We start from the raw sequence: 25,472 nt of genomic DNA, 5'->3' as shown, positions 1-25,472 counted from the left end.
TGTCGATAACTCCATTTTGATTAAAAACAAAAAGTCAGATAGAACCTTATAATTCCAAGCTCATGAGGAGGAGTTGTAGATGAGATATAGGGTACATTTCTAATTTGCCAGTACTTTATACTTTCCAGAACTGGTACTGAACACATAACACAAAGAACAATGGCCATCTCAGGCGCGGACCTGTTCATTATAGGCATTGTCAGAGTCATTTTCTGTAAACACAATGGGGATACTATGGCAACAGGTGAGAGAGCGGGATCTATTTTTGTTTTAGCCGGCACAGTGCAGCCGACTGCCACATGGAATCATCCACCGCATCCACTGCCGGCTGCATTCTTTCGCTCAGAGCTACTCTCGAGCATAATTGCATTTCCTGTGTCTTATTGAGTTTAAGTGGTAAGTGCGGAGGGTAAAAAGGTTTTTCTCCTTGTTGGGCCTTCTGATTCATCGGAGCTTACAGTATTTCTGTGCAAAGGTTAACTGTAGATGGTCCGCAATGCTGAGGAGGTTAGAATAGAATCGCCCTCATTGAACATGACTCAACCAGGGGGAAATTGTTGAATCAGATAAGACTAAATCAGATATTTTTAAATCTCTGTGGTTTCCTTATTTCAGCCCCACACAGGCATACTTTCCTCTTTTCCTAATTCCGGGGATGTTATTGACTTTCTCTCCTTCGCCAGTGCACCTCAAGTCAGATCATCTCCAATAAGCGCCGGCGTAAGATAATTAGCTATCGACTCCGTCCGGCAAACTTCCCCAGGTTGCCCCTTAGCGCCCGAAAACCTGTCAAGTTGTTTTCTTTCATTTTTGCCGAAAACGAAGGGAGCCGGCCGCAATCTCCCGCGAACACCTGCAGTCGGAAATGGTAATTGATCTCCTGGGATTGGTTAAGCTCAGAAAAAGCTTCTTCTCCTTCTCAAATTCAGCGGAGGCTTATCTGCATCTGCCAAAAGAGAGCGAACGCTGACACACGCGGGAGTTTAGTTTGAAGCCGGAGACTGAAGGAACTTCATCTCGGTTAATGGCGCTAAAACACCTCCACAGCTTTCATGCTGAAGGACAGACGGCTCTATAGCTGAGATCAGTCTCACTCGGTGTCCTCAGACGGAGGCAAACCTCCCACTAAGACGCAGAGTCAGCCTGTTATTCTGCCACAGAATAACACAACGCTCAGCTACCTTTAAAGTGTTTGCTCTTTCTCTGCATCATTAGAATAGAATTGGATGACACTCACTGAAAACACCCATTTTAACAAGTTCTTTCATCTAGTGTTGAGTCTTATTTACCTTAAAGTAAGTGAAAAGATCTGTCAGGCGGATGAGATCATTGCACTTGCTCTGTCATTTGTCATTTTCTTAGATACTAGTGGTGTGATCCGCATTATTCTGCTTTTTCCCCCAGATATTAACTTGTATTTCTGAAAACAAAATTCAAATAAAATTGAAACTGCATTGGAAACAAGTGGAATTACCTCACCCCATTTGCATTTTTCACTTGTTTTAAATGAGAATACCAGTGTTCATCATTTAGAGTTATAGCCCATTAACTACCGTTTACACCCAGTTTAGATTTGTTCCCAATTATGTTACAAAGCATTCCATATGTAATTCGATTTTCTAACATTTACTTGCTTTTTTGTTTAATTTAAAAATAAAATACAAACTTTACAGTGTCAAACCTAGCTTGGAATGAACTGCTGTCCCGGCTAACAAAGAAAACAAGAAGACATGGATGTGACAGTAACGTAAGGCGATGTGTTTTTGAGGTTATTCCCCGGAGGAGACTTCCATTTCTTCCTGTGGCTGTCAGGTGATTGACAGAAAGCAGGGTGCAATATAATGCAGCACTAATACGAAAAATTCAACTGTGGCACAGTGAAATAAGGATAAAACAGAAACTTTGACAAAACCAAATTGAGGCTTCATGTGTAGTGTGATGGATTCTCTCGCTCTGTGGAAGTTGTTTTTCATACTGTATGAGAATGAATGGCAGCAAATGGCTTCTTCTGAAGGGAGGAGAACGAGCGCTGATATCTCCAACTATGCTGACTGTGTGCAGAAACCAGCAGGGAGAATGGAAAGGAGAGGGGCAACCTCGGAAACAGCATTATCCTTCAGGCACAATATGATTTTAAGCCTGAATAGGGAACTAAATGACTTGTTTACAGTGTTTACTGTTGAGATACCGCATGACAGAAGTGTATTGATGATAAATGATGTGGCAATATGGCGAAAGGTGCTTCATCTTCCCCCACTGTGTGATGCATAAGAAGACAAAATATCTTAGCACATTCTTGGCAAGGGAACTGAAAATCAAGCTTTGAAAAAAAAAAAAAAAAAAAGCTGTCTCTTGGTTATCCAATTACCCCACAAATGTTTTCCTGTATGTATTTCCCATTAAAAAGGAAAAACAATGGCTTTGCAACAGTCTGCCAGTTCCACTGGCTCCACATAAAGCATCTAAACTTCTAAAAAAAAGCATCTAAACTTTTTCCTCCTATTCCTCTGCTGTCTGGACGCTTAATGCACTTCATGATGAATTACAAATCCGATGAATAAGCGAGTGAGGAAGTTGTAAATTACCACACAGCATCCGATACTAAACAGCTTTGAAAACCTGCATGAAAAATGCATTAATTATTGAATCTTGGCAGGTGCATTTTTCTAGATCACCGGCCAAAACGTAAATCTTTGGACACTGCGAATCAATGTCCCCGTGCTAACCGTGAGCAGGTTGAGCAGGTCCGTGTTGGCGTCGACGCTGGGCGGCGTGATCTGGATCAGCGCCAGCTCCTGCAGGATGGCGTACAGCTGCTGGGTCTTGGCCAGGTTGACCCGCGTCTTCTCCTTGTCGGCCCAGTCGGGCAGCGCCACGTGCACGGCGATCAGGTCCTTCAGGTGCACGCCCAGGATGGGGAAGCGGAAGCCGGCGCACTCGGAGAAGCGCTTGCGGTACTGGCTGTAGTTGCCGCACGACGTCACCAGCTCGATGAGGCCGTTGAAAATCTGCGGGGGGGGGGGGGGGGGGGGAGAGGATGAGAGGGATGAATCAGGAGGAGGAGAGGATGGAGACGATGGAAAGAGAGGAGATGAGATGAGATGAGAGTTGGCAGGATTTGACGGAGGACAAACAGAACACGGAGAGAGATTTGTTTCGAAGAATCCAAAAACATTTGGAGCAAACTTTTGGACCAGATGGACTTATATAACTGGCACGACGAGGCACTGCAACTCCCCCAACTGTTGCATTCATCTTTCCAGTTCTATGGCCTGAATTCATATTGTGAAGAAGCCACTGTGTAGGAGTAATGGACTACTGTCATCACAGATAAGGCGCTTTCGCGGCCTACATAGAGGAGTTGTGGATCGCTGAATAGAATTCAACATGACTTGTTTCGCTAAGTGCTGCAACCTGAATTTGTCTGGTCGCAGTTCGGTGCCGGACGCCAGAAATAAACCAGCGAAGGTGGAAGCTCTTGGCAGTTTGACGCACCTTGTTGGTTTCGGCGCTGATGTGGGTCTGCGTGTCTTTGAGACGGGAGATGGAGCTGTTGCTGAGGCCGCCCACCACCGCCATCAGCGTGTTGAAGTTCTGCAGCTGCAGCAGTTTCTGTAGATGGAGAGAGGGCAGGAGGGAAGGGAAGGGGGGGGGGGACCAGAGATTATTATAAAGATTGAGGGTGATAGACATGGTGAGAGAAGAGGCAGTGTGTGTGTGGGTGTGTAAGCCGGTGCCAAAAAGGATTTAAGGGAGAGCGAGATAAAGAGAGAGAGAGAGAGAGAGAGAGAGAGAGAGAGAGAGAGAGAGAGAGAGAGAGAGACAGTGATGCAGGGCGGGAAGGAGTCGGTAAGATGCAGGAAGGAAAGTACAAGATTTAGAAGGTAAAGCAGAGACAGCAGAGGATAGGAAGAAAAAGCAGATGTGTGTAAAACTGATATACGCACTAATGGACCCCATCCGTTATAGCTGATTGTGCTGAGCGAACCAGGATATTATTACGCCCGAGCAAATACCGCTCAGAGCTCCGCTGCGCGAGTCAAAGTTACGCTAACACTTTGTGAATGGCGCTCGGCGGGGGCTCCGCGCTGCCCTTCAGCCTGCATGGCATCTAGCTGGAAATCAATAGGGTCGCAGCTGTGTGGGCGGGCTGCCAGAGGGCATCATTTGGTTCGGCTCAAACACCCTTTGGAATCAATTGGCAAAGCCCTGCATTGTGCAGAGCGGGTTCAGCTAAACCGCACATGCATGGGACGGGTATCAAGGCCTGGGAGAGGTTTCGTCGGGTCTTTCCACTGGAATGATGTGTGTATGGTAGTGTTAGGTGACCAATTGTCAGCTGAAACATAAAGTGTGATTGGAATGGAAATGTAGCTTTTCAATGGGTGAGAAAATGTACATTGTTGATATTTGTAAGTACTGTATAAGTCCTGATGAACTGATGTACAGTTTTCCCAATAGTATTCCCAATAGCAATGGGACAAAAGCAGCACACCCATGAGCAAGGCTCTGGGAAATATCATGTGTGTTGAGGCTGCCTTCTGTGCTAGCTGTGAATAAATTTGCAATTGGCTTGGAACATCGTTTTAGCCCTCTGCATGTGTTTCCCCATTTCAGTGTCTTGCCCTCGGCTACATTTTTAATTACCAAAAGATCAAGGCAATTTGAATCAGCAAAATATCAGCGAGGGAATTTCCATCGGGGATGGATTCGGTCCACCGCCGACCCTTGATGATTCGCCCAAATGCCCGAGCCTGGTGTATGAATAACATGGTCCGAGATGACTTCTGGACACTCGGTTCACAGGGGGAAATGCGGGTTATCATTATGAAAACACCCGTATGTTTTGATCATGCATGATTGATCCTAAAAAAGGAGCTTTCATAACAGGCATTACAAAGTTACCAGTTCTGACATTTTACAGTGCAATTGTGGAAATGTCAAGACAAATAACACGATGTCATGCTGACACAAGTACAAGATGTTTTGATTGGGTTCCTCAAGCATCTGAAATTGTGCATTTTTTATAGGAATCTACAAGTGGGGAACAAAGTTATACCCTGCTTGCATGTTTCTTTCTGTTTGTTCCACTTTGCCCTCTCCTCTGTGTATCTATCAAAATAATCTGAGAGAAGAGAAAAAGACTGAAGATAAAAGATGCGCGGATAATTCAGGGATGCTATATTAAGGATGGTGATATTTGGAAAGGAGGATAAGGGAAGGAGAGCAGGAGGGGGGGGGGGGGTCATTCTAGGGGCCTCCTGCAGGTGAACTGTCACAGTCGTTCATTTCGAAACGAGAACACGGGGACAGAGTCAGCATCTATCTATACCGCGACCCTGTTATAGCTCCCGCGAAGCGCCGAGAATAGTCCGACTGTTCGGTTTCGAGGAGGGTGAGACGCTTGAGAGCGCTCTACTGGGTTCCCTCGACAAGAGCCCCGCCGAGGTGTTGGAGCGCTGGCGTATTCTGACAGACGGGGGTGGCCGAAACCCGCTGAGACCCCTGGTAAATAAATGATGAGTGGTGGAGTTAGCTCTGGAGATGAAGAGAGGTGCATAAGAGACGGATAAATAGAGGGAAAATGGGAGCAGACTGAGACATCTCGTCACACAACAAAATCCAAAAATAGAGTCGCAATAAGGGGGAGTAACAAGGAGGAATACATAGAGCACTGCAGGCGATAAGGATGACTAAGGAGAAACTGTTTAAAATTCTCTGTGTGCTTTTCTACGCTCGACTGAGCCTCCCCAGCACAGTAACTGAACTGTCCCAGAGAGCGCGAGCCCGGCCCATCTGGCAGACCAAAGCAAACGACAACATCAAACTGATATATTATCAATTACAATAAGACCCAGGGTGGCATTTAAAGGGATGTTTGTGCAGTGAAGGGATGACAGTCTGCAGGCATCTGGTCAGTGAACCATATAAGGCCGGGACTTGGCAGCTAGGCAGGAGACGCCGGGAGGAGGCTTGATGAGGACAGATTAAGATAAGATTAGGATTACAAGCATCTTGACCCATAGATGACCGTAGATGATTTGATGAGCGAATGAATGGTTGGATGAATGACTGTATATTTTGTTTATGTTCCATTTTCATGTCAACATTTAATCTTTTATCGATCTCTATGAGGCCTTTGCTGAGCTTTCTTTCATTTTTTCTTTCCTAATGAGTTTTTCATGGGAGATTGTCCTTGTTTTCATTGAGGGTCTAAGGTTGGGGGGGTTCATTTTCATTTATCATTTCATAATGTAGCCTTGAAGAAGTCCTTTGAGACTGTAACTGTAATTAAGAGCTACACAAATAAGCTTGACCTGACTTGAACAGATGGACAAAGGAATTGCATAACCTTAGCAGCACTAGGCAAAAAATAATATATCCATATCAGCAACCTAAATCACAAATTGGGGCTACAACAGAGAAGAGCGTCCTATCCCCACTAATTGAGATGCTGTAGATTCGCCCAATTACACCAACTAAAATTCTGTTGGGTGTTGGGTGTGGTCACTGATGGAAATGAAGTTCTGCGACCTGACTCATCAATGATGATTGAACCTGCTGCCAAAAGATTGCTTTCTCCATCTCCATCCCTACCAGCAGCTAAGAAGAAAACATGTCCGAAGTGTACGCATTTTACCTGCATTTCTGGGTAATGAAGTCCTTCAAACAAATTGAAACAGTTATCTCTCGCTGCCACTTGGGGCCGCCAAAGTGCGAGGTTCCACAGTGCAGCATTAAATGGTCCATATTGCCCTGAATTATCTCACTCACAGATCTGCAGGTTGTATGACCACAAAAGCAGTGTGCCAGACATGGTAGAGAGCAACTTGGTGGCTCCTCAGTGAGGGCAAAGGAGGAGCATAGGAGGTCTAAACTGATCTCAGTCTGTAACAATACCTTGCACCTTCTCCACGACGAGCTGGTGCAGCTGTGGGGCACCTTTGAACCTCCGGCTCATCGCCCTGAGGTGTTACCAAGAAACAAAGTGTTTCTTTGTCTGTTCAAGGTACACAATGGTTCCTGCCACAAAGGTGTCAGTGTCAGACAAAAAGAAGTCTGGTGACACTGCACTACACATGACCCTATATATCTCTATATATGAGTCTGTACATATTGGAACAGATTGGAGACATTTCTGTACATGTTACTCCCATCTGTAATCATGATCATGTCAATAGCCAATGATGCGCATTTACACTTTGGAGACATTTCTTTATATGTGTTATTTCAATATGTAAATAAATAAATAAATAATAAATAAATAATAAATAATAAATGTAAAATAATAAATAATAAATGTGATAATGTGAATATCTACCATTGTGCATTGTCACATCTGCTCTGTAAATCTGATAATGCAAATATTCAATGATGCAGTGGACTGTAAATTAGTAAATATGTAAACTGCAAAAAGTCTGTACATTTGAAAATTAGCAAATGGTCAACAAAGTGAGAATTCTTTCTAACCAATAGAAACTTTGGATGGGCATGATGAGCACACTGTATCTTTACTCTACATTGTTTTGTATTTTTGTTGTATTGCTATATCTATATTCTTTGCTGCTGCAATGACCCAAAATCTCCTTGGAGATCAATAAAGCTCATCTTATCTTAAAGCGTTCTCAGTAGTCGTCTATGGACATTACATACTAATACCTCCAAAGCCCTTCCAAATTACATTTGCCTATTCACAATGGCACGGACCTGTGCCACCTTAATCAAATGGGAGACGGCTGCTGCCCACCCACGCGTGTGTGTGCATGTGCGGGTGCCACCGAACGCACTGCCTTGACATTTCTCCCCTCTCTCCAAATCTCTCGGTTTAATCACTAAATCAGTATTTTACGACTTGCTCTCCTCTTTTCTCTCTGGCTCCAGGCAATCTCCTATCAATCTCCTAGTCCTTGTACCCTGTCACGCACACACACCCTACCCCTCCAACCCCCACCCAACCGTCTCAAATCCTTGGCTGTAAACGGGTCTCAATCGGCCCGGCAGACAGACGGGCGGACCGACCTGAGCCACCCGGATGAAGTGGGAGATGACGGCGGCCCTCTGCGGGGCGGTGGGCTTGCTGAGCACCATGAGCTGGATCCACTGGGAGACACTGTTGAAGAGGGTGATGAAGCGCTCCAGGATGGGGTTGTCCACCGTGCAGCCGTGCATCACGAAGCTGTGGTAGTCCTGAAACTGAAAAGGGAGGGGGGGGGGGGTAAGTGAGGGATTTGGTTTCGGAACTGTCACGCTTTGCTTTCAGCATGCTAGAGAAGACGCCGAATTTTAATTTCATTTATCGTAGTTGCGAATGAGGGGGTAAGAGACACTGACATTGCCAGCGCTCAGACAAAAACAACAGACACATGACTATCCAACCATCCGCTCAATTTGTCATTAAGGCAACAATGTGGATAACAAGCCAGTCACTTGGCTGATTCGCTGACTGATTAATCCCACCATCTGATCTGGGAAATGCAAAAGAAAACCAGCTTCTTCTTCTTTTATTTTTTTTTTCACTTGCTCTTCTTAACACAGACATCTGTCATTGCTGCACATTTGGATCAGCGGGCTATATTTTAGATAATTTACTCATCTCTTACTCATTAAGGCTGCTACTGCTCTCTACTGAGCCACAATCTCTTTTTCAAGGGACGACTAGCCAAGACAGCAGCAGCATGTCAAGTTACAGAAAGAAAATAGAGAGGGAGACAAAGACAGACAGCAGCGCTATAAATCCAACCTTTCACCCCACCAACCCCCCCCCCACACACACACACACACACACACACACACAAATATGCCACTTCAATCAGCAAGAAACCAGTGTTTCCAAAAATAATGCTCAAAAAGCTAATGCTGCCCGACAACAAACATAGTTACAGCCAGCAAAGTAGATTTTTAACCGATATTGCCTAGCAACTAAATTTAGCCTTCAGGAAGTAAAAAAAAAAGAAACTGCATTACTGGAGAACTCAAAAGCTTCGAGACACCATAAACCATCGCAGCATATACGAGGCTCCTTCAGTCCTACTGACCAGGATCTTGCAGAAGGACTTGTACTCCAGGTAGGTGAGGTGCTCGGCCAGCTCGCAGGAGTCGAGGTGGTCGAACAGCAGGGACATTTTCCTCTTCTTCGACACAGACGGCACCCGCTGAGTCACCTGCCGCTTCCATTTATAAGACGGCCTGAGAGGGACAATAAAGCAGAGGAAAAAAAGCCCACAGTATTTTATGAAGTGTATCGATTTTTCTGGGGACTTTTGGGACAACGCCATGATAGATTAGGAGGCTCAATTTAGCCACTTTTCAGGATAGGGATGCATTGATACTAGTATTGAATATCAAACCGACAATATGTTAAAATAGCTGGCAGTGGAGAATTTCCCCAATAGCATGAGCCACATGTAACAGGCAAGAAACTGAAGCAAAAAGCTAAATTTTCTGCTTTTTTCACACATAAAAGGATGACATTTCACTATAATTTATAGAAAATGATTATTCCTCAATGATTTTGGTACAATGACCCTAACTGTACCAAACCTAATTGTCTACTAACATTATAGTGTATAATACAAGTAACGAATCAGATTAGTTCTTAGTATAAACAGTAATTTACTACATGAAATCGCTATGACCAGTGGGAAAGTTGTCCCTGTTTCGGATTTTAATATAAATAACTATCCTTTTTAAGTTCTCAAGAATTTCTCATATTAGAGTTTATTTCCGCAAGTGCAGAAATAAGCTGTTTAGTTACAATGAGTCACAAGTCCGCTCCACAAAGGCTTCGCCTCATGTTACACCAGGGGAAGCCAGGGTCACAGAGAAATGGCCTTTATGGGAATAGGAAAGGTCACTGACCCTGCATAGTACAACCGAGCAATGCCTGAGAACAGCGAATAAAAGAGCACACTGATATATGCACACATACAGAAACGCACACAGAGCCATTCATTCGCACACTGTCAGTGCCAACACACACACACACACACACACACACATAGAGAGAGAGAGAGAGAGGGAGTAATAAATGCCCATAAAAGACCATTCACTCACACACTGTCTATGTCGATGAGCTGACTCTGGCTCTCGTTGCCCTCGGTGGTCAAGAGGTCTTTGAGGTCTTTGATCTGATCGGCCAGCTCCGGGTTCAGATTGAACTCCGCCGGGAACTCCGAGATCCAGTACCTAGAACAGAGAGCAAAACAGGAAGGGGAAAAAAAACAACAGAGAAAGACGATGAAAAACACACAAAAAAAAGAGATAAAAATAGAGAGGGGAGGAAGGAAGAAAGACAATGAGAAACGCAAAAAGATAAAAGGAGAGGGAGGAAAGCGGAAGGGAAGAGAGAAAGACGGCATTTGCATGCTGCGTTTACATACACACGGTAATGTGAGTTAGCCATTTATTTGGTTCTGTAAAGCTTATTGCAAGTATTCAAATGGAAATGACAAAAAAGTGACAGAACGTGAGCTAAATCACCACCTACACATTAACAACTTGATCACACTTAAGGAAATGCGAATAAGGTGCGTACATGCTCTGACTGGGCTGTTCACACCAGTAAAATCACACTTAAAGAGATGCGATGAAGGGGGATACATCTTGTGACGGGTCTCTATTAATGCAATTAAAACTGGAGTACTCCACATATGTTACTGCCTTACTCGCATTATTGTCTAAATCGCATTACAATTGCATGTATTGTGTGCATGCAAACGTGGCCGATGGGAAACCCAAACGTCAAGATATAGGAGATCAGGAAGGGTAAGAATAGACAAAGAGGAAGAAAGAGAGATGACAGAGCAGTAAAGACAAACGTTTAGAGAGGAGGAAGGGTAGCAGAAGAGGTGATAGAAAGAATAAACGAGTGACACATCTTGCACAGCAGTTTCTTACTTAATGAGGTGACAGACTCTTGTTCGCAGCTCAGCGGTGCAGCTCTCCTCTTGAAATCTGGTCCAAAAGTCAAGGTGCAACCTTCCCGCCCGTAACATTGCAAACTTTTCCCCCCACTTTTGGATTACAAAGAAATTTAACAAGGCAAGTCAGAGAGTGACAACGGGACTAAACCCTTCTGGGTCAAAGTCACCGATTCACTTGTGTCCCAAAGCCACATTGAGCATTTTCGCATTCTTTGATTCTGTGTCTCTATCGTCAGTCTGTGAAGCTTTCTAGGTGGACGGACACTAAAAAACACAGAATGCATCTCTGTGGAAGTGGAAAGTAAAGGCTAATAACTGATAGTCAAACACAGTGAAGGATACTTGAGCACTAGCTTCTTAGCCATGTCGGTGGAAGGGATGTACCAAGGGTGCATCATGAGGAACATTCGGACGAGGGAGGCATCCTTCAGAGCGCCCTTCTCATCTGTAATAGGAAAATAGGGTGTTAGCCACCATCAAGGAGGTACACCATGTCCTCACAATCAGCTATCAAATAGTATCTGAGTCTATTATTGTGGTCAGTGTGTGAGAAATTGCACTTGTTGCTGGAGCGCCAATGTGCTCCGACTGTGTTTGCCTCTCTAGAAGACATCTTTCGAAATTCCAATTCAAGCCATCATACCATCATTTGTTTTGACTATTACTTCTTTCATATGAAAATCTCAGTTTGAACTGAAACTCTATATATGAATCAAAGAAGAAGAAAAAAAATGGCTGAAATGACCAACCGAAGGCTTGGACGCACGCTTCCACCAGCTCGTCCACCGTGGACGATTGGTCCGCTGCTGTGGACTCCATCGTTTCTTCCCTCTCTCTGTCTTTTTTCCCGTCTTTTCTCTCTCTCTCTCTCTCTCGTTTGGGTCCGCTGCCTCTCTTCCGACCTCAGAACCACGTGTGTGCTAAACACAAAGGAGAGAAAGATGAAACGGAAGGATCAAAGGCATGTGAAAGAGAGTCATTACGAAGCAGAGGGTGAGAAATGAAATTCAGAGCGTCCGTTGCCGCATGTTTGGAATAGTTGTAGGGTCAGCTACTTTGCATGCTGCTCTTCACTGCGTTGAGGGAGATAATCAGCGAGTGTTTACACTTGGTTTACTGATATATACATATATATTGGGCCAATACTGTTCTTTTAATAAAAATGGGATATCTGGCTGTCAATGTTGACCCCGGCTGATATGGTGGAGGTGAGGATATTGTCATGGTTCGGCCATGACCTGCCTGTGTGTTTCTTTCTGTGTTCCCTGCCTCCCTTGTGTCTCCGCCTCCTGGTTTGTCTGTCAGTGTGTAGTGTGGGTGTGACTCCCTCTCTCCCCCAGCTCCTGCTCCCACACACCTGTACCTCATTTGTAATCACCCCATGTGTATATTAGTCTTGTTTCCCCAGTCAGTCTTTGTCAGTTCATTGTTCTGTATTATGTTCTGTTACTTGTGTCTGTTTGTGTGAAGAGTTCTTGTTTTGGTTTCCTGTGTCACCTGTTGTATGTTCAGTAAACACCCAGTCTTGGGGTTTTCATCATCACCTGCCTCACTGTCCTGCGTTTGGGTCCTCACCACACCTACCCGTGACAGATATAATAATAACCTTTATTTGTATAGCACCTTTCATACACAACATGCGGCTCAAAGTGCTTTACATCAATAGAAGGCAGATAAAAGACAGATAAAAAGATAAAATTCATATAAAAGAACAAGCAAAATGCATTGCATTAAAAGAATCAAATCAAGTAAAATAGAAAAATAAAAGAACACAACAAATACTCCTACTTTTAGATGCACATTTTGAGTGAACCCATATGTTTTTCTTTAATTTTCTTTTCCTCTGTCCTTCCTGATTCTACCCTTGATCTGATATTTACGTCAGATCTCACTGCCTAAGGCAGACAAGAATCGTAGATTCTCCTCTTGGTCAAAAACCTCACCATCCACAGATGGATGAGAATCATACAGGGTAAAGCTCTGTCCCCCCCACATATAGTGTTCACTCGTGCAAGTAAGCATTGCCCGGACAAGACAAATGAAAATTCGCTCTGTGGGATCCTGAACAGAAACAGTTAAAATGAAGGCTATTTAAAAGCTAAGCTGAAAAGATACGTTTTTAGCAGTCGTTTGAAAATGCTTACAGAGCCCGCCTCTCTAATATTCTTTGGCAGGGTGTTCCACAGTTTAGGAGCATAGATAAAAAAGGCTGCATCCCAAATCTTCTTTTGAGTGGGGTTTTGTACTTCTAACAAACCAGCAGTAGAAGACCTGAGGGCTCTTGATGGAATGTAGAACAGCAGGGATTCTGTAATGTAGGCTGGTCCTAAGCCAATAAGAGCTTTGTATACAAGTAAAAGAACTTTAAAATCAATTCTAAAGGACACTGGGAGCCAGTACAATGTAGCTAAAACCAGAGTGATATGCTCTCATTTCCTTGTTTTTGTTAAAAGTCTAGCTGCAGAGTTTTGGATAAGCTGCAGCCTCTCAATAGACTTTTTAGGGAGCCAGTAAAAAGGGTGTTGCAGTAGTCCAGTCTACTTGTAACAAACGCGTGAGTTAGCTTTTCAGCATCTTTCTGGGTTAGGAAGGGCCGCACCTTGGCAATATTTCTAAGATGAAAGAATGCTGTTCTGGTCACCTTGTTTATATGGGAATTAAAACTTAGATCAGAATCTAAGATAACACCCAGGCTTGTTACTTCTGATTTGATCGAGGGATTCAGGTTCCCAAGTCTTGTAGAGAGTTCTTCTCTTTTGGCGTTGGGGCGACCAAAAGTATGATTTTACTCATCAGTTTCAGGGGTGTCAGTTTGTGAAACCTGCAGTGAAACCTGACTCATCCTGCCTTAAAGAGCTGCCGACCCACTTCAAGAATTTCATTATAGCTTTTAATGGAGAGTTTCGGTGTCCCATGATGGTCTAAAGGCTGTTTCAGAGGCTTAATCCACCCTGAGAAGAACACAATTCTGCACAGTTACATGTCACACAGATGCAAAAATAGATATTGTCAGTGGCATGTTTGACCTCACTGTGGCTTGTGAGCGGCATCGATAGAAACCCACAAGCAGATAAAAACTGATAATTTCAGCAGGAAACCTCAATTTATTATCTCTCCTTGACACACACCAATGCAGTCTGTAGCGTATTAGCACAAAGACAATATAAACATGAGGCATATACGCATAATTTGGCCATACACAATGCAAGTTAGTTATACCGCGCTGTTTTGCGGAGGCATTAATAGAAGAAAACAAATTAATTCCACTGGTGGTTTTCTTGGTGATTTAGTACGTACTGCACAGCGGGGAACCATGGCAACCACAGCCCAATGCCCGGTCACACACTCACAACGTGTATACAGTACCCACACAGTCATATAAAAAACACACACATGCAGGTGCGGGCACACACACTTTCTCATTGAGAATTACGGTATATGAGCAAGCCTGTGATTGCCACATTCCTGATCGTGTTTATCGTGCAAGAAGTGGTGAAATGCACCGCTTCTATCTTCACTGTAGGTTATATATGATTTGATCTGCTGATAGAATGGGAGATAAGAGGCCACTGAGGTAACACTTGACTGAGAGTGTCTGCACAATTAGGCCACAAAATCCACAATAATACACCCTGCTACTGCATCTGCTAATGGCTTTTAAATGTGGTTGTTCCAGGCAGAGTGTGAGAAGGGTGTGATGGGTCCGTGTGTGTATCTGTTTGTCTGTGTGTGTGTGTTCAGAGGTGAATAAGGGTGTGTGTTTGCCTTGGTGACTTGTGGCGCAGCGATGAGGTTTCCCACTTGCACCAAAGAAGGGTTGTGTTTGGCAGTGTGATTGCATGGGAATAGATGGAGACACTGCAGCAGGGTGTGTGTGCGTGTGTGTGTGCGTGTGTGTGTGTGTGTGTGTGTGTGTGCGTGTGCGTACGTGCACGTACACATTCTGATACAATGAAGCCTTCCACTGTGCTGTCTGTGCTGCAGCGCGGTGGGCGGACACACTCAATTACAGGCTTCGCGAGCTGCCTCAGCCACACACATACACATTTCTGCAGAGGGAGGGAGCGAGGGAAAATGAAGACGAAGAGACGGAGCGATAGAGGGAACTCTAACCCCCCGAAGTGTCAATCAATCATGAAACACACAGTTAAAATAAAAGAGAAAAGAGACAAGTCTGGATGACTGGGAGAGAGTGTGAAAGCATGAGAGAGTGAAGTGCAAAATCTGTGTCTTTATGAATGGCTTGATCAGGTCAGACTGCTCAGAGAAAACACAGAGAAAGTGCAAAAATAGTTTGAATAGAGTTTGGATGGAGAGCTTGAAAATGGTGATGGTCAAGTGTTTCTTCTGTGATTACTACAGCAGAATAAAATGGAGCTAATATCGTGATACGTATCGTCACATTTTTGTATCGCGATATATTGAATTTCGATATATCTTCCCGTCCCTAAAAGAAACAGATGGATCATAACAGAGAAACTACTGGACCACATTGAGGATAATGTGACACTGCTATAGATTGTATACATGAAGGATCCTGAGGGGGAACGCTTGGGTCGCTAGAGCAATCTGTGAAACAACACTGTCAAGGTTCAGCGAGATCTGGTTAACAAAAGCTGACCTCGCTAATGTCACTCCTCACTAGGTTTTCCCAGAAGGGATCTACCGCACACAACTCTCACTAAGATAATGGAAGGAAAAGCGACCTTGGAGTCTAATGTGGCCCCGCGATCAGAGTCATTACTTATGATGGGAGTCATTCAATCTAAGCTGAAACGGCTATGTTTGTCAAGGGCATCTGTTTCACTTCTGTATTTTTCACTCTTTGGCTGGTTGTTGAGTTCCGAACAGCCTGTGCTCACAGGAGGGGCATGAGGATATAAAACCGGACCACTTTCTACACCGACGCGAGGACCTGCCCTTCCCCTCGCCGAAACCCCCATTGACGAGCCGCACTTTGAGAGCGCGCATTCGAGCCTCGGAGGCCACGCGACTGAACCGCTACCGTGCGGGAAAAAGAAAGGCGATGGCGTTCTTTGCTGCCACCTGTGCAAAAGGCTCTGCCCGCTGAGTCTAGTCTGGCACTGCGGCACGGTCTGTGCCCGCCTTGATGCCGATACCATCTTGCCATCCAGTCGAAGACGCCATTCATCATCCGACTGACAGGAGCCCTTTGTCGCGACCCACAGAACAATTGTCTCTCCTTTCACGCAGCCGCTGTCAGGAGAATTCAGCGAGCGTTTCATCCATAACAAGCTCTGTCCCTCTGTCTTTTCTTCCTATTCTTTTTTAGCCAAGCATTCTCCCAGTTCCATAGCTGTATACTGGCGGATTGATTGTTGGGTATAGCGCACACTGCGGCGGCTTTGGTGTCATCGGTTGCCTGGTGACGCCGGTCTAGGGCCATCGATCAGGCAGATTAGGGGGTGGGATGGGGCGCAGCAGGGATAAAGGGAGGTTGATGGGCGCCCGGTCAATCCCGGCTATGCAGAATCTGCAGTGTGCTGCCGGAGGTTTAGTGGGCATTGAAAATGTCACATCCTCTCCCCAGAAGCAGACGGCCACCTTCTCACTGCTGTCCTTTCATATCTCCAGGTTACAATAGCCAGAGGCCCAAGGCATCCATTAATCAGGCTGTAAAATTGAATTGTCCGAAACTGCATGAAATAGATCTCAAGGTTTGGTGGGGCCTGGGGACATTTATGCACTACATGTTATATATGTTGCGGCATGGAATGAGGGACAAAAATGGCGCTTTTATGACTCTAGAACAACATTATATGCAGGAGTCTGCAATAAATCGACGAGCTCTCATTAACTGTTGTGGGACAAGGACAGATCCATGCATACTAAGAGAGGTGAACGACAGCGATTGTTTTCTGCGCTCCTGATTGCCCAACACTGCGGCCATGACCTCATCAGCACTGTTGCGGAGAGGTCACACTGGCTGAATAGCAGTGCGCCCTTCCTTCTTCGCACACAATATGGGAAGACGTGGTGATGCGTGTGGTATAAGCACAAAAACACCCAGACACCGGTCTCTAGAGGACTGGTATTGTTGAAAAGCAACAGATTCAAATTCACTTCAAATTTGATACTAGATCGATAACAATTACTTTCTGTATGAACATGCTATTTCTCATTAAAAAAAACATAAAATAAATACATAAATATGCTTTCTTAAGCCCACAAATTAGCTATCTCATTGTACAAATCCAACATTTTGCAGCGTTCCAATACCTTTTTAATGTCTTAAAATCGACACTTGCACTGGCAGATGACAAGACACTGACAAACACACACGTAATGATATTCATCCTAATATTGACAATCCCATAAAGGGCTCGTTTCCATGCTAGCAGTAATTACCCAAAGCTGATGCACAGCCTCTATACTGCCATTGATCGAAGTTCTATATTCTCTTGCAATGGCATTCTGGGAAAAAGAGTTTGATGGATGTTTGCGGGGATAATAGCCGTGAGCCAAAGGGGAAGGATGCATTTATTCACTCTGATTAGCACTCGGGCGGTCGGCAGGCAGTGAAAAACACAAGCGTAGCCGCTCCCTCTGTCACACACAGATACGTAGCCTGTATTTAAAGCTGCAGCCGGTACCATTCTTAAATATCAATACATAATTTTCAAATAAGTTGTGATAGCTTAGTATACCTGCCATAAAAAAACATGAGACCATGGCTGAGACGACTGGTCTGATGCCTCTGTCTCACACCAGTGGAAATGTTAGCGCTAGCATTTCTCAAACTCAAGACTACATTTCCCATAAGCCCCTTTGCCTTTCTCTCCTCTCCTCTTTTCTCTTTCACTTTACTGAAGAAGATAAACATTTTTCCACCACTACCTGCCATTGTCAGAAACTCTCTCGCCCTCTTCTTGTTTTGTGCCGTAAAGCAATCCAGCAGATTTCCCGCCAAATCCGACCAGGTGGCTCACAATGTAAAATGCAGCATAGAGGCTGGTAGTGGTCTAGTTTGTTTATGGTAATTATACTCATAATTCTAATTTAACGCCGAAACTCAACTCTTAATCCTAAACTAGCCCCTTGTACAAGCCAAATGTCCTCACTTTGCAGGATTTTCCTCATCTCTCTATCCTTGTGAGGACATATGCTACTCAAGGACAGAAGTACAAGAACACACACACACACCCCTTGTCTGAAATGTATACACCATATCAATGACTCCCTCCTCCAACCTAATCTCTTGCCCAACACCCCTTAGTTTGTTTCAGGAAGTTGTAGCAGGGGTGTTGCATGATGGGACAGATATAGTCCTCCAGAGAGGCCTACAGAGCGGCTACTGGCAGGCTCTATTTACAGACCGCAGGGTACTGAGAGCAGGAAGGGAACCATTTCCTTTTCCCTGGACGTGCATCTAGTCGGGGGGCACCGGCTGCAAACTGAGATTAGCAGCTATAGTTTCTACGGGGGGGGGTAAGAGGAAAGAGAGAGGGATGAGAGAGAGGGATGGGAGAGAGGGATACAGGGAGAGAGAGGCGGGAGAGAGATAAAGAGAGAGAGACAGGCAGGAAGAGAGAGGAAAGAGCGCTCACTCTGCCTCCCTCACTTCAGCCCTCTCGAAAAGACGGAAAGAGATCGTTGAGTGAAGAGGGATGGAGAGATGAAATAGGGAGGTAAAGTCATGATGGAAAACAGACCGAAGAAGTAGAAAAAAAAAAAAAAAAAACACTGACCGGGATCTGGTCCCACAAGCAAAGGGAAGCACTCCGACAAATGTGCGCGGGAGGCAGCCAGCACATACAGTACTTTGCTGCATACTTGAAATAACAGGGAAGTCAGGGGAAAAAAAACATATGTAGATTTCACAATCTCTTGCTAGGACACAGCAGCTGCCAGATTGTAATGCCTTCATAACCATATTTTTTGTATTCATATTCCTGTGCCACATCTGGCTCCGAAATTTGAGCTTCTTTACACATATACAGTAACATTCAGATTCTGAGTGGAAAGGCGTAACGCATTGAACATGTTACACAAATTACAGCCCTAATAGATGTATATGTAAAGTATGGGAAAGATATTGTTATGGAGCCCATGTTATGATATCTGCCTCCCGCCCCACACACAACAATATATCATTGTGTCAGGATCTGTTGCGTAAAAGCCTGACTGTTTTCGTTGCTTTGTTCGGAGGCTTCCTGCTCAAACTTCTGTCCTTTTACCAGATGTGAAAGTCAGCGACATAACAAATAACGGAAGGGCGTGTGTGTGCGGTATGTGTGTGCGGTGTGTGTATGAGTGTGTGGTGTGCGTGTGTGGGCTTTTTTTGCATTGTCACAAACAGCCTCACATGGACTGGATTTAGAGTTTTTCCAAGTGTAATAAAGGACTCTGGATTATTCTCACTTTTCAATTCACTTCAATTCAATGTACTTTAATGGCAGTTTTCTCTCTTACTCTACATTTGACACGTTTTCTCACACTTTCAGTTATCTCCCTCACACACATACACTTCCTTCTCAGGTCTTCGCTGAGCGATGAGTGAAAGATGAGAACCACGTGGCGATGCGTATTGTGCAAAAGAGCAAAAGTGACATATCATCTTCGGCAATAACACATTAGAGCCCATCTCTGACCGTGAAAACACAGCCTATACCTGCCAACAACCTATTCAGGTCTCAGCATGCCTTGGCCAGGCTTCGTTTTCTGTTGTTCTGCAGTGCTGAAGTCAGTAGTCTCGCTTCCTGTTGTTACTCAAAGCCACGGGGTGTACCACCTCATCATCGGTTAGCAAATGTAAGGGGATTACAGTAATCTGATTACAAAGAAACTGTTGGTGTAGTATGTTACTGTTACTGGAGAAAACACAGTAATCAGATTGCAGAGAATTGTGAAAATGTCTGTGATTATTCAACTTCCACTTGGAACTTGGCATTCAGGCTTGTTGCTAGATGATGAGTGTGATACTATTACAAATTACAGCTAGTTCTCAAAAGTAACCAAAAGTAATTATATTACATTGATGAGTTGGAGTAATCCACATGATTACATTTTCAAAAAAGGAACCCTCTCATTCTGGGTCTCAGCCAACAATTCCCAATGCAAATGTAGGCAGTTTCCATTGCCTGCGGGCACAAGAGGACACCAGCAGTCCACCCACCATGGAGAGACAGAGGGAGATAAGGCTGTGCCGCTGCCGGGAAAACATCCACCCAACGCAGCTTCCGATAAAGCTTTGACACCGCAAACGAGTGAAATCTCCCGTTTTCTAGAAATTGCGTTTTTCTAAGAAATGTCTGCAGCAAACCACAGGCATCTGGAGGCTAACTTGCTCTTTGCACCGTGTTTATTTGCACCGATTCCTTGCGCCTGTCAAAAGTTCTGCTCTCTGGACTAGACTGTGGTTTCATACAGCAGTCACAGTAGCTTCAAAATAGTTTCGTGATCTATCTGAACGCCGAGAGTTTCATATTGGCCCAGCTGACCTGTTAATTACCCCGCAGGCTAAACCACGTTAGCTGCAGCTAGTTCCTGTTTATGTATTCCTCCCTAAAAAGGCATGCATCCCTAAGCAGACCACAAAACCCCAGAATTTCCTGTATTATTGTTGAAGTAGAGTGAAAGACGAGGACCGGCTGTAAAATGCATCTCCATCTCCGTCTCCATCGTACATGTTGAGATGTACGGATTGTCATAGACCGAGTGTGAAAACAAAGGTAAATGAATGCACATTTTCTTTCTGCAGGTGCAGGATACCACAGGCTTTATAGTCAGGCTTTTTTTTTTTTTTTTTTTTATCTTAGTTCCCTTTCTGAAATGCAGGCACGCCTAACACCTGTTGCAGAGACAAACCCCGACCTCGACATCAGCATCACTGCCTTCACTGATCACCAACTAGGATCCAGCAGCCAAGCCCAGCGTTTTCGATCTTCCCTCGTTGACCGCCGTGTCCCCCCCCCCCCAACTGATTTAATTCCAGTCACCGCTTGATTTATAGCTCCAACTCTTTCCCTTTCCAGCTTCCACCTTCTCTCCACCCCCCCCCCCCCACCCCCGGTCTATTTCTCCCGCTGCCTCTCGCTCTCCCCCCGTGCGTTCCAGCCATGCCTTTAAAGGTGAGGAGAGCGCATGCAGCAATGACAGACTGAGATTGTACAGGGTCCCGGGCCCTTTTCACGGGACGGGGTTGGGGGGCGAGGAGGGGGGTGGGGGGGTGGCAGAGTGATCCAAGAAGGGAGAGACAAACATTCCGACGGGGAGCGATGGCAAGCAGGGGAAAAGAGAAGAGTAGTAGAAGACTGAGGGTTTGCGATCGCGCCTACGGTTCGTTTTCTTTGGCCCGAAGCACAGCAGAACAGTTTACTTTGTTGCATTTTTGCATTTGGTTCATTTAGGCTCACACATGCAAACCAGGGCTTGTAAACAAAAGTCACATGTAGCTGTTTATTGGACTGAGTTTTGGTGAGCTGTCATCCCGCCAAGTCATTCCAGGGGAAAAGGCAAAACAAGTCAGATTCCAGTCCCTGCGACTTTATCTGAGCATGATGGACTTGTCTGCACTCTTTGCTGTAACTGACCTTCTCTGGCGTTTATACCCAGTTAGGAACGCAAGAATAAAGAGCTGAATCAATTGGTTCATTTTGTTATGCTAGGCCTTCCAAGCATGAGTAACAGCTGGCTATCAGATGTCAACATCCGTCTCGAGAAAGCCTTGTGTTTTGGAGTCGTTTCCTGTAGCTGGTTTGGATTACGTTCTCACTCCTAATGAACCGCTCCACAGTCCTCTTGAAGAGGACGTGCATGTTCAGGCGTCTCTTTGCAGTCATTTGGTGCCACCAGACATTCCGAACCAAAGTAGGAAAACGCTCCAGAGTTCAAATAAACCGCTCCAAAGACGCTTGGCATGAACGCGACCTGAGATGGAAGTTCATCGGTGAGGGGGAAAAGTGGGAGAGATGACACAGGGAATGAGGTGAAGGCATCGCAGGAACTAGGGTGGAATGGATGGATAGGGGTTAGCAAATTGGAAAGCGAGATGCAGAAGGCGAAAGAGAGAGAGAGGACAGAGGCAGAAAAGGCATTGGAGCGTTCACCCCGGCGATAGCAAACACCCAGAGCTCTCCTCTGGCTGAGCCGCTGCTCTTGTCTGCCCTCTGTAATTACTTTCCCTTTTGCTTTATTTTCCTCTCCTGTCGATTGATTTCTTTCCCCTCTCCCTCCCTGCCTCTCCCCCTCTGATCAGCCTTAGTTTATTCCTTCCTCTCCTCCTCCTCCTCCTCCTCCTCCTCCTCCTCCTCCTCCTACCAGATTTGTTGCTGTTCCCCCTATTGGCATAAAGCAGCAACCCTTCACAAAAGGATCCAATTATGCCCCGGCTTTCCTGACAAGTGCGACACCAGTGCAGCTTGAGGTGGACGAGGCTGCTGGAGGTGTTGGATGTGATGCTAAATGTCAAGGGTGGGCGCTCCAGAGGCCTGAAGTAATTGCACTGCAGCAACAGCAAGAGAGAATAGGAGGAATAGAGATGGGGAAGTGGTTTTTTTTATTTATTTTACCTCTGTTCCGGAGGTGCTTTGAATCCTCGAAATCCTCTCTTTTTAAAGGAGTATACCTTTCAAGTCAAGCAGCACTTCACTCGTTGGGTACATTAGATCACAGAGGCCACGGGGGACTTTGAGGTTTCTGACAAGCTAATAAGCCGCCGTTTGACAAATTGGACTTTAGACTAATTGCTTCATTGATTTGTGCTTTGGCAACAGATTTGTTTTAGCGGCGGGGTGATGTATGATGGCGGATGTTGGCAGCTGCCTCATTTGATTTTGAATTTCTCTGAATCGCTGACTGATCTGAGTGTGCACAAAGCACGCTTGTGCACAATATTCAAAACAGGTAGAGGTAATCAGAAATATCTCAGCCACACCAGCCACACTGAAGTACGCTGAAGCCTGCTGAGTGATGTTGAGTAACTTCTCTCCCTCCACCCACCAGGACATGACGGTGCAGCTCAACCGCAGCTGTAAAGGCTTTTAAAAAATGTCCAGACAGGCAGCCAGACACGACTTACGAGTCAAATCCTGCCGCTCCGACACCAGAACACGGGCGGATAAGAGCCGCAGAGCAAATAATCACCGGCCCCGGCGCTCAAAGACGCCTCCTAATCCTCCGCTGCTGCGCGGTCGGTGGGAGGAAAATCACCTGGAAGCCGCAGCAGTCAGACCGCCACCGGCACAGATCAGCAGACGGCAGGTAATGAGGGAGGAGGGCCGACTGATTGAGCAAAACAAAAGTGAGCCCGAGGGACGTTTGACCCTCTCACTTGTTTTATTCATCAGCCAAGGCCGAGTCGCACAAAGCTGGGACGGGCGCCCAGCAGGTAACCCTACACTCACGGCAAATACATACAGGTATTCATTTGTTATTAGCAGTGCGGCTACTGCAGGTCATTAGATGGGTATCTCGTGCCGTCACGTCACTCAGCACAGGATAAAGAGAGAGTTCCCTGATTCACCCTAGGGCTGGAAGATACTGACAAAATCAAATATCACGATATTTTAAACCGAATACCTCGATATCGATAATGTGATGATACATTGGGGATGAGTATTTGTGCTTTCATAAAATATTTACACACAAGAAAATTTAGAAAATTAGCAATGATCATTAGTAATCAGTAATGTGTAATCAGTAGTAAGTAATGTGGATATGATGAGCAGGTAAAGGGAATCATTGTTCATTTTACTCAGCCAGAAGGGGCTAATACAGTAAGTTCAGAAAATGTTATCACTTTACTGTAACACACTGCATTTGAGACCAGGAATAAGCAACATTTAAGTTCACAATATTACATAACCAAAATCTCCGACAATATCTAGTCTCATGATATCGATATTATACGATATATCGCCCAGCATCCCCTGCCACACACACACACACACACACTCCCTCCCTCCCACAAATGTCCAGGCAATTCCACTTGTGACATTCATATCGCCGCGATGCAGGTATTTATTTGCTGCAGCTCCCCAAAGCACCTGAGTGCCATGTGATGCTTTACTGCGTCTAAGTTACCTGTTATTACCCATAAAGATACCAGTACGAGTGCCATTCATTTCTGCACACCGAGTCATTTGGTTGTTTACGAGGGGGAGAGGGCCGGGGAGACAGACTGATAGTTTACCTGTCAAACTTAACAATGCGCTAATGCTGCCACCCTGATGTCTCCGCTCTGTAATTGGCACCTTAACTGAAGACCTTTGGAAGCCATTACACACGCATCTGGCAGCTTGTATTCTGCATCCTAGCACTTTTACAAGTCTGAATATAATAGCTGCGGCTACTTTCCCAACGAAAACAGTAAAGCAGATCCGTTACTCCCGTATGAGTCAACGTGAAAAAATTCTCACCCTGGCACTGCTGTGGTTAAATGTTGCAAGCAAGCAGGTCTATACCTGATTCTCACTCCTGTTGCAAGACTTGATACAGTATGCGCCGTTCACATGCATATGATATCAAGCCATGTGTGCGTAATTCATCACATTTTAGACATGCATGCGGCATCGGCGTCCCACCGTGGTTGACACGCTGCTTCTAAAATAAGTGAGGCAGCCGAAGAAGAAAGACATCCGAACCTCATCATGCGTAAAAATGTCCAAAATGAGCACAAGTGGCCTCTATCGGCTCAGTTTTTTCCCCACTAACAGACAAGTTACACGCTCATTTCTTACCTTCAGAGTTTGAAGAGTCCCATGCTCTGGGAAGGCGAAGCTCTGGTAACAGTTGTGGAGTGGTGTGCGCTGCGATGCAAAGCGTTACATCACTATCGCCACCAAACTCGAACCGCCTATTTGGCTACGGAGTGGCGAGACCCGGGTCCTGTTTGCTGCGGCGCAAATGACCAAAACCCATGTGAACTCACTAGGAGGGATGCACGCGGGTCCAAACTGACGGTCCGCGGAAGAGCCTACACGGGCGTTTCACAAGTCAATAACACGTAAGAACGCGCACGAGACCTACCGTGGCGCACGCGGATACAAGTTGTGTGTGAGTGTTGCAGAGGCAGCCCCAGTCATCTGGTCGCAGCTGGACCGCATGCCAGCCGTTACTGCTCATGTTCCAGCTGTGCAGCGCAGAATCACACTGCAGAGCCACAGTCCCGCCTATTGGTAGAGTGACAGCAACACCAGCCTCCTCACATGCTTTTATTACATACAGTTAACAATACATGCATGGTAAGACATGATAACAGCTACTTTGTCGTTTTGTTTTGGCATATTACATCTGTTATGTGCTAAAGATATGTCGTATTTTTAGTAAGTGTATTTTTTTTTTTTGATGAGGGACTTAAAATGTCTGTGAGAGCTGTACATCAATTCAACAGCATGCTAAACATCCATAGGCTGTGCACGCGCGCACATCCATACAGACACACGCACGAGCACACCATAACACACATACACCGTTGTCATTCAAATACAGTTCTCGCCATTGAACCAATCAGGTAGGAATATTCTGAAGTGTTCACCCTCCCATTCTAATGCTGCCTTCAAGTGCTGCTCATAAACTCCCACTTTCAAA

At 45.2% G+C, this 25,472-nt stretch overlaps 1 protein-coding gene across 1 annotated transcript in view; it reads right to left on the bottom strand.

Moving 5' to 3' along the window:
- The window catches only part of LOC139653053 (RAS guanyl-releasing protein 2), a 42,081-nt gene extending 17,253 nt beyond the window's left edge, over positions 1-24,828 (bottom strand). The window contains exons 1-9 of the mRNA XM_071530000.1: positions 24,623-24,828; positions 11,672-11,842; positions 11,265-11,367; positions 10,897-10,953; positions 10,054-10,185; positions 9,036-9,186; positions 8,020-8,193; positions 3,496-3,612; positions 2,727-3,008 (exon numbers count right to left, since the gene is read on the bottom strand). Of these exons, the coding sequence (XP_071386101.1) occupies positions 2,727-3,008; positions 3,496-3,612; positions 8,020-8,193; positions 9,036-9,186; positions 10,054-10,185; positions 10,897-10,953; positions 11,265-11,367; positions 11,672-11,741 (1,086 nt within the window). The 5' untranslated portion in view covers positions 11,742-11,842; positions 24,623-24,828. The remainder of the gene's footprint in view (positions 1-2,726; positions 3,009-3,495; positions 3,613-8,019; positions 8,194-9,035; positions 9,187-10,053; positions 10,186-10,896; positions 10,954-11,264; positions 11,368-11,671; positions 11,843-24,622) is intronic.
- Between the last annotated feature and the right edge of the window lie 644 nt (positions 24,829-25,472).

This window comes from Centroberyx affinis, unplaced genomic scaffold (assembly GCF_046629955.1).
Source record: "Centroberyx affinis isolate AG114_WGS23_722 - 3 ecotype Tasmania unplaced genomic scaffold, CSIRO-AGI_Caff_v1 ptg001859l_1, whole genome shotgun sequence".
NCBI lineage: Eukaryota > Metazoa > Chordata > Actinopteri > Beryciformes > Berycidae > Centroberyx > Centroberyx affinis.
This window is presented reverse-complemented; position numbering and strand designations above follow the sequence as displayed.